Source organism: Orycteropus afer, unplaced genomic scaffold (genome assembly GCF_000298275.1).
Source record: "Orycteropus afer afer isolate SDZICR_OR568_19922 unplaced genomic scaffold, OryAfe1.0 scaffold00024, whole genome shotgun sequence".
Taxonomy (NCBI): Eukaryota; Metazoa; Chordata; class Mammalia; order Tubulidentata; family Orycteropodidae; genus Orycteropus; species Orycteropus afer.
This window is the reverse complement of record NW_006921611.1, coordinates 9475563-9485787: the sequence shown is the minus strand read 5'-3', so window position 1 is coordinate 9485787 and position 10225 is coordinate 9475563. Positions and strand designations below refer to the sequence as shown.

General features: G+C 40.9%; 1 protein-coding gene across 1 annotated transcript in view; it reads right to left on the bottom strand.

Annotated features, from left to right (window-relative positions):
* IDO2 (indoleamine 2,3-dioxygenase 2) overlaps window positions 1-10225 on the bottom strand; it is a 162407-nt gene that overhangs the window by 60305 nt on the left and 91877 nt on the right. Inside the window, exon 3 of the mRNA XM_007935067.2 lies at window positions 614-733. Coding sequence (XP_007933258.1) covers window positions 614-733 — 120 coding nt within the window. The remainder of the gene's footprint in view (window positions 1-613; window positions 734-10225) is intronic.

The following is a 10225-nucleotide window of genomic DNA, read 5'->3' as shown; positions in this document are numbered from 1 at the left end:
TAACTATATTATATTTAACTATAATAATATATTTATAGGTCTAGTGTTTGAATACCATTGTATCCCTTCTCTGGGGAAAGAAAGCAAACTATTGAAATCAGAGGATCTGGGTTCTGGCCCTTGCTCTTCCATTAACTTGGGATGGACTTTAGGGAAGGAATATAACTTCTGTGCTCCTCAGTTTTCTGTAACATGTGTATAGAGTAGCCATATAACATTATAGGGTTATGAAAATTGATTGAGATAAGTGATATGTCTAGGACTACATAATGCCATAAAATGTAAGGTATCATAAGATTTTTTTTTAATGAGTTCTCATAGCCTACCTTCAAATACATCTCTTCAAATATTCTTGGAGAAGATGTAAGAGAAAATAGATTCAAAAGATAATGAAAGAGGAAAAGGTCTAATGATTTCAAAGACAATTTGAAAATTCCTAATCTGGACAAAAAGACCTTTCATTTAAATTGTCCCTTTACTCTTCCTACAACTGACACCCAAAGAACAGAACAAGAAAGGGCCCATTTTTCCAGGAAAACAATAGAATACCAAGTAGAGAGTGCAGTGCAAGGAACCTGCCAGATGATGGATCAGATATCTATTTGACCCTTACCTGTTCAGGCTGTGTCTCTCCTTCTTGCCAGACATAACCCATGGTGATAAAACTCAGGACCAAGTGGGCCAGGCGCTGTTCTCTGTAACCCTTCAGGAAATGACAGTTCAAGAGGGGCATCTGTTCAAGAGAAGTTCCGAAGATTACTAATTGAGATGGTGGGGATAGGGATAAAGGTTTTTTGGTGTGAAGTTCCATTGAGGTGAGGTAATAATTTCGTCTCAATGGGGGAACTAAGAACTTTCATGGACACCCACTTTCCCCCAGATCCCAGGACATAGCTGTATAGGAGGTGGTCCATACTATATTATTTAAGAAGTAGCTAAATGTCCCACCAAAAAGACAAACCAAACTCAACTGCCATGAAATAATTTCTGACTCATAGAGACTCCTCCTTGGGTTTCCAAGGCAGTATCTCTATGGAAGTAAATTATGCAATCTTCCTTTCAAGGAATGGCTGATGGATTTGTACCACCAGTCTTCTGGCTAGCAGTCAAATGTCTTAGGCACTACACCACCAGAGCTCCTAAATGTCCCAAAAATATCACCATGGTTGTGCTGGGCACTGATCTCTATCATTGAAACCACTACTTGGTTACAATGGTACAGAATATCACCTCCCAAGATTATTTTACAGAAAGCCTCCCATGGAGCCTTTACAATACTGTCTTATCAAAACACTTCTGCTTACTTGTTATTATTTAACCCTAACCATAGCTCTGGGTTGTGGCTATGATGATCTCCAACTAATACATAAGTAAAATGAGATTCAAAGGAGTTAGGAATTTGACAAAATCTCTATAGGGAGGTAGCTGAGTTGCATGAAATTGTTGCTCAGCTCTTGTTGAAAGAAAGAAAGGTGAGCCTGGCTAAGTCTTTTCACCTCTCTATGTCTGTTTCCTCATTGTCAAAATGAGGATAATAAAAAAGTCATTGTGTGGTTCAAATGTGTTACCAAACAAAAAACCAAACACTGCTGTTGAGTCTGATCTGACTCACAGCAACCCCTCCTTGGGTTTCTGAGGTGGTATCTCTATGGAAGTAGATTGCACAACCTTCCTTCCAGGGAGTGGCTGGTGGGTTTGAACTGCCAGCCTTCTGGTTAGCAGCCAAATGTCTTAGGCACTATGCCACCTCAAAGGTGCTATCATCAATAAAATCAACACTAGGTACAGAAGTTAGTTATTAGTGGAAGCTCTTCTAAAACAAATATTACTGGTTTCCAAGTACGCCTCAGTATGCCTTAATTGTCTTTGTTGACACCAGCAACCTCTAAGCTCCAGCTTCCACACAGGAGCCCCTGGATTCCCTCCTGCTTTGTCAGCTCTAGATGTGGTCTGTCTTGGGAGTACGGACAGAATTCTCCTTAGAAGGGAGAATGGCCAGATATCATTTATCTTATTTTGGTCATATTTTCAGAAAAGACCAGTCTCTGGTGGATATCAAGATTCTCAATGAGATGAATTAACACAGCTATTGCAATGATGGACTTGAGCATAGCAATGACTGTGAGGGTGGTACAGGATGGGGCAGTGTTTTGTTCTGTTGTGCATAGGGTCTGTATGTGTCAGAACTGACTGAAAGGCAAGAGTTCGTGAAATGAAGCATTGTGTGGTCAACTGGAGCAAGTCTTCCTTCCATGCTGTGGCCTGCACTTGAGCCACAAAGTTTGTGTGTATATGTGTCTTTGTGTGTGCCTGTGTGTCAGTGTGTGTGTGTGTGTGTGTACTGTGCACATGTAGGTGAGAGGCAGATTCCTCTTTGGGTTTTTGTCCTCACATGTAACATTAATCTGACCTTTCGCCCGTCTCCTCTCTACCTCTCCTGTGACATTTCCTAAGCTTATAGCTGTTAAGTCCTTTGGCCCCAGCACTGTCCCTCGCTATTCTCTGTCCTTGCACCAGAAGCCTGGGGTCACACCCCTGTTTCCTATGCTGTCCAACACATCGACAGGCTTCTTCCTGAGAGGGCCTCAGGTTTTCTCAGCCAAACAGCTTCCTTTAGTTCCCAATTGTTGTATATATGTCACCTTCACTAGAAATGCCCCATAGTCATGTGGGGAGAACAGAGCAAACAAATGGTGTGTATTTGGAGCTCTGGGTTGGGGGCTTCTCTGTCCCCTCAGCCTCAGCCAGGAGGAGAGGGAATTGAGCAGTTGCCATAAGGGGAGTCAAGTGAGCCTGGAAGGGCTAGTCTGCGAATGGAGAAGGCAGAGGGCTTCGGGCCAAATTCAGCATTTGTTTAGCAGCACCTTTAAACATCAAGATGGTTCCTTTTTCCTGCTACTTTGATGGTGGCTCTCTTCCCTAAGGTACAAGTTGACAGGACCCCTTCCCCTCCTTGTCCACCCTGTCTGCCATGCTGGCCTATCTACAGGACAACCTTGCAGTGGAGTGGGGCAGTTCACCCCTGGAGCTGGAGGGGCAGAGGAGGAGAAGGTCCAGCCAGTGACCTGGAGCTCTGCCAGGGCCTCATGCCTCTCCTCTTCTAGCCTGGGTGGCCAGGGGGTGCCACAGTGTGATGTAAATCCTGATCCAAGGGCCAGCATGGGGAAGAGATGGCCACAGGCAAAATGCACTTCATATAGAGATTTTTCTATTGCTGGGAAGGTGTGTTTCTCCCACAGTTTGTTTATGAATATTCACTTGTTTTATAAACATCTGATCCTGTCTAAAAAATAAAAAAATAATAAAAAAATAGACACTCTCTGACCTAGATCTGCTTGGACACTTCTCTGCAGGGCCCAAAGCACCTGAAAGAGTGGGAGGGGACATCTTTGGTATCCGTTTAAGCTCTAGGCACTACCTGGAAGGTTTACCCTGTGATTACCACTGCCCATGCCCAAATCTGAGGTGGAGGCAGTTCCTCTTTGAAAACAGTCTCTATGTCAGAATCTCTCCTTCGCTATCCTTTAGAGGATAGCCTCTTCACATATGTTCACAGTGTGTTACATTATTTTTTCCTACTCTTAAAAATTGGCTCTCATATATGTACACCCATTTTCATCACAGCACAATTTACAATAGTAAAAAGATGGAAATAACCTAGGTGCCCATCAACAGAAGAATGGATAACCAAACTATGGTACATACACACAGTGAAATACTATACAACAATAAAGAATAATGTAGAATTTGCAAAACACTGCAGAATGTGGATGAACTTGGAGGACATTATGCTGAGTGAAATAAGTCAATCACAGAAGGACAAATATTGTATTAGTTCATTATTGTAAAAAGTCAAGGAAAAGTTCATATATGGAAGGAAACTTTCTTTGTTGGTTTAAGGGTGGGAGAGGAGGGGAGGGAACACTGCAGGAAAAAAAAAATGGCTCTCAGAGTTGCATACTTAATGTGTCCTAGGCTTGTTAAGTTTGTGAAGAACCAATGATATTGAAGGAAAAAGTCCAAGCTACATGAAAGCATTGGCAAAAAAATAAGGCTCCAGTGATTGATGGAATACCAATTTAAATGTTTCAACAAATGGATGCAACAGTAGAATGCTCACTCATATATGGCAAGAAATTTGGAAGACAGCTAACTGGCCAACCACCAGCTAGAAAAGATTCATATTTGTGTCCATTCCAAAGAAAGGTGATCCAACAAAATGTGGAAATTGTCAAACAATATTATTAATATCATACACATGTAAAATTTTGCTGAAACTAATTCAAAAACAGTTTCAACAATACATCAATGGAGAACTGCTGGAAATTCACGTTGGATTCAGAGGAGGACATAGAACAAGGGATTACTGATGTCAGACAGATCTTGAGTGAAAGTAGACAATACCAGAAAGATGTTTACTTGTGTTTTATTGGCTATGCAAAAACATTCAACTGTGTGGATCATAACAAATAATGGATAACATTTTGAAGAATGGGAATTCCAGAGCACTTAAGTTTGCTCATGCAGAATCTACACAGAGCAGAGACAATCATTCAAATAGCATAAGAGGATACTGCATGGTTTAAAATCAGGAATGATGTGCATCTTGGTTGTTCCCTTTCAACATACTTACTCAGTCTTTACTCTCAGTAAATTATCCAAGAAGCTGGACTATAGAAAGAAGAATGTGACATCAGAATTGGAGGAAAACTCACTAATAACCAGTGATATGCAGATGACACAACCTTGCTTGATGAAAGTAAAGACTTGAAGCACTTACTGATGAAGATCAAACATTACAGCCTTTAGTATGGACTACATCTCAACATAAAGAAAACAAAAGTCCTGATAACTGGACCAATGAGCAACATCATGATAAACAGAGAAAAGATTAAAGTTTTCAAGCATTTCATTTTGCTTGGATAAACAATCAATGCCCATGGAAACAGCAGTCAAAAAATCAAATGATTGGGCAAATTGGCTGCAAAAGACTACTTTAATTTTGAGGTTTTCTTTACCCATTTATTTAATTTTTTATTGTGATTTGGGTATAAGTTTACTGAGCAAATTCACTTTCTGTACAGCAGCTCACATACACTTTGTCTCATGATACTGAATGCAGTTTCCCACAATGCAACAGCTCCCCTCCCACTTATTCCCTGTAGTTACCTCTTCCCTGTGTCCTTCCCTCTCATGTACTCCTGCCCTGAGCTGTTCTCTGCACATACACAGCCCTTCTATTCTCCCATGATTGTTCTCTCCAAGGAGTGTGTCTACCTAATGTAAATGTTCAGCTCATATGCCTGTCTTTAGTTTGGCTGGAAGCCACAGGAATGGGTTCAATTTCAGATCTGAAGGACAGCTAGGGGCCATAGTCTCAGTGGTTCCATCAGACTCAATCAGACCAGCAAAGCTGGTCCCCTTTATTCTTTTCTTTTTTTAATGATTTTGAGTTTTGTTCCAGATTGTTCTCTCACCCTATCCAGGCTCTCCTATATAGATCCCCCTCCGAGTGGTGGACAGTGGTAGCCAGGCCCCACCTAATTCTTCTGGTTGAATAGTCATATAAGCTGAGGACTGCATGGTGTACCAGTCACTTTGACTACTGTTTCCATGTATCTTTGGTTGCAAAAGACCACTTTAAAGTGTTAAACAGGAAAGAAGTCACTTTGATGACTAAGATACCCCTGGATAAAGCCATGGTATTTTCAATTGCCTCATATGCATGTGAAAGCTAGACAATGGATAAAGAAGACCAAAGAAGAATTGATGCCTTTGAATAATGGTTTGAGAGAAAAATATTGAATTTACCAGAAGAATGAACCTGGGAGAAGAGTGAACAAATCTGTCTTGGAAGAAGTACAGCCAGAGTGCTCCTTAGAAGCAAGGAGGGTAAGACTTCACCTCAATTTGGACATGTTATCAGGAGGGACCAATCCCTGGAGAAGGACATCATGCTTGGTAAAGTACAAGGTCAGTGACAAAAGGGGAGGAATCTCAACCAGATGGCTTGATACGGCGGTTGCAACAATGGCTCAAACATAGCAATAATTGTGAGGATGGTGCAGGATCAGGCAGTGTTTCATCATGTTGTGCATAGGTTCACTATGAGTTGGACCTGACTTGATGGCACCTAACAACTAAGGCATTTGACTGCTAACCAGAAGGCTGGCGATTCAAACCCACCAGCCACTCTTCAGAAGGAAGGTTGGATAATCTACTTCTGCAGTGATTCTGCCTTGGAAACCCAAGGCGGGGTCGCTACGAGTCAGATATGACTGGATGGTACATAAAAACAACAGGCTTTTCTGAGTGGTTGGTGGTGGTGTTGGGGAAGGTGGAGGAGTATGCTGCTGAAATGTACTTTTCAACAAAAACTAATCTGATCATTTTAACAGCAGTTATTTAAGTATTTATGATAAGATTTTTGCTACAGAATGCCTAAGTCACTATGGTAAAAATTTCCCATGAAGGACAGTATTCCATCTTTCTGTAACATCAGGGTTAGAAAAGTGAGATTCAAAGAGGTGAAGACACTTCAGGGTTACAGAGCCAGGGAGGACTGAACCACGGTATTACTTCAGGTCTGCTGACTACAACCCTACTCTCTTCTCAAGACAGCATTGCTCAGTAGAAATATAATGCTAGTCACATATTTATGCTTAAATTTTTCTAGTGTTGTTGTAGTTGTTGTTGTTGTTGTTGTGTGCCATCGAGTCGGTCCCGACTCATATAGCAACCCCTCCTTGGGTTTCCGAGGCAGTATCACTATGGAAGTAGATTGCCCCATCTTCCTTCTGAGAAGTGGCTGGTGGGTTTGAACCGCCAGTCTTCTGATTAGCAGTCAAGTGCCTTAGCCTCTATGCTACCAGAACTCCCAAATTTTCTAGTAGAGACATTAAAACAGTGAAAGTAAAAAAGTGAAATTTTGTTTAATAATATATTTTATTTAATCCAGAATATCAAAAGTATTATCAAAACATAATCAATATAAATTATAAGATAATTAAGTCACGTTTTTCATACTAAATCTTTCAAATCCAGTGAGTATTTTACTTCTCAATTAATCTTAGCAGTATTTCAATCACTCAGCAGCCACAGTGTCAGGTAGCTTTAAGGTGGAGGAATAAAGCCCAAGGTGGGAATGTACCTCTTGAACATTCTGCAGTCTCTTATTTAACAACCAAAAGGATAAAAACAAATCTTTTAAATGGAAGTTTTTTGTTTTATTATTTTTTTTCTTTAAAAAAAATATGAAATGTTTTTGGAGAGGGTGAGTAATTAAAATATTACTCATAATATCTGAAATTATAATATGAAATTGATTTCATTTTTCTGTTTCATAAAACTTTTGAAGATGGTGTAGTTAAGCTTGTGTGTCAACCTGACTAGGTTGTGGGTTGGAATGGCTTGGCAGTGTGATGTAGTCATTCCTCATGAAGAGATTGTAGGCATCTCCATGATGGAATCTGCTGTGAGACATTAATCAGTGGAAAGGAAGCTGCCTTTGGTGTGTGGACTGCTTCCAGTATACATGGAAGAGTTTGAGAGAGGTCTCAAATTTCTTGGCACATTTGAATCCTGCATTTGGCAGAGTCTTCATCCAGTGGCCTGCCATGTTGCATGCCAGGCTCAGAGTTGTTCCTGCCCTTGGACCACTGATCTGCCATGTTGTCTGCTGATCTTAGGATTGTGGCAATTTACGTGCTGACCTTAAGCTTGTCAGCCTCAGCAGCCAGCAGCTACCTGAAATAGGAGACCCCTCCAGCTCCAGTGTGCCTGGAATAAGAGGCAGAGCTGAAGCCTAGGGTCAAGGGGACTTCACCCAGGCCCTAGAGCTGGCACTCTGAGTTGGAGACTTCCATCCTCCTAAATTGTAAGAGAATAAATTCCTATTTATTAAAGCCATACTCTTGTGTATTTCTGTTATAGCAGCACTAGAGAACCAAGACAGATGGAAAGTATATGCTTTGCAGAAGCATTTTTCCTTGATTTAATATTAATATAAACTGATTTTCTTTTTGCATCTCACAATTGTGAGCTTGTGCATTTCATTATTTTCTTAATATTGATCACAGTCCCCCATTATGCAAATATGAAACAAAGTGGATTGAAGATACTGTAGTTGTAACACAGATTTAAAGTCAGTATTTCCACGATTTGGTCTCAATAACCCTTCGCAACTCATTATTTGCTTAGCTGAATGACTGCTTTCTTTTGCTAGCACCATGGTTTTCTTTATGCTGGCATCAATAGTATACATTTTTTAAAGGGCCACAGTAACTTCTAATTGTGGTGCATAAATTATATATATATAGATAGATAGATAGATAGATAGATAGATAGAAGGATCAGCACAAAGCTGGTTCTAATGAGGCAGAGATTAAAGGTGTCCCAAATGTTCAAATGTCCAAATTTTCCAAACTGCTGTCCCACTCCATCATCTCTAATATCTCTACTCCTCCTCTCCTTAGCACTCTCCCTTCGATCTTTGCATTCCATAATACTCTGCAATGTGTCACAGAATTCATGAACTGACAAGAAAGTGACTCATATATTTGTGGAGGCTGGCAAGTCCAAATCCATGTGTCAGGCATCAGGCTGGAAGCTTCTTCTCACTCACAAGTTTGCAGAGGTTGATAAACCCAAATCATTAGGTTAGACAACAGGTTGCTGGCTCATAAAACTGTGGAAATTAGGAAATCAGGGCAGATAATAGGTACTGGCTCAAATTCCAAGAACTGTAAGTCAGAAGAAGTTGAGGCAGATGCAAGATCTAGTGCAAGAGAGAAAACTTTGCCAGACTATTCAATATATATAGAATGCAGACTATACCCTCAAAGAAACTCTCCTTATTTGAGCAAGGTAGTACAAGGGTGTGAAGGGTGGTGACTTCATGACTTCTAGTAATATGGTGATTCAAGATACATCCCACCCTAATCCCGCATCATTAACATAGTAGATAACTCACTCCCAAATTGGACCATAACTATAGGCATAGAAGCACATCACAAAATGGAAGACCACTAAAATGGAAGTTACATATCCATCAAATTCAATAAGTACATAACATCCAAACCACAGAAAGTCATGACTCAGCCAAGTTAATATAGAAGCTTATCTATCAGTTTGCATACACCTTATTTGCATTAGGAGCAAGCTGTCCAATCCCCTTGGTGGGCCACAAGTACCTTATTTGCACAGTCTCACACAACCATTGTGTGGGAGTCACAAAGATTATGGCTAGAAGGGCCATATTAAGTAATCCATTGAACCACAGGCCACCCCCTGGCTTTTCTAGACATTGGGACTTTCATACTTGAGAAATTAACTTCTGTCTTCCAATCATTTTACCAGCCCCAAAGATTCATTAACAATTAATCCTTCCATAGGGCAGAAGAATCCTCAGGGTTACTCAGGCACCAGTCATTCTGGTCTACCACATGTATCCATCTGATATGGTCGGGTTGTGTAAAAGTTGTTTCAACTGCACCTTCTTTGGTCTCTGATAAAATTTAGGTAAGAGAAAACTATTCTTTCCTCTGAGTCTCTCTCAAGGTTTCAACATGTCAGATTTCCCCTACTTCATAACGTATTTATTCATTCATTTACCATCATCTACTATTTCTCCATCCTTTCATTTGTCATCCTACTGAGCTGACCCGTTCTTACTTTCTTCAATCAGGGTATGTCCATCTGCTGGCCTTATTGCAGCAGCTTCCCACATCACATGTTGTCCATGTACCGTAGAGCTGCCATCTGTGAACCAAGTACCCTTCTGGTGGTTAGCAGAAAATTGTTTATAGGGCACTCTGTACATGGTAGCTTCTCAGGTATTTCCAGGATAGGACTTATGGGAAAAGACACCACTTATTCATGGACACAGTGACTACCTCTCTGCATTCCCCCAGTGGCTTGTATGAACTATTTCCATTTTACTATGGAACTATTTTGGCCACCACTTTCATTACTAACGGGTTTTTCTGACATTACTCAAGACACTATGGGTATTTCAGGTATCATGATTTTATGTACTTCTATCAATGAGAGGGACTGGGTCTCCAGGAGCAAGGTAAGCACGGGTAGGCTGGTGCTTATTCACTGATCTGCACTGAACACTTTCCCTTGTTACCCTCCCAAGGGGGACCGGGTCTCCGGGAGCAAGGTAAGCACGGGCGTAGCACAGAGTAGCAGGCCAGAAGAGCAGGAGAAAGGGGTAAAACCC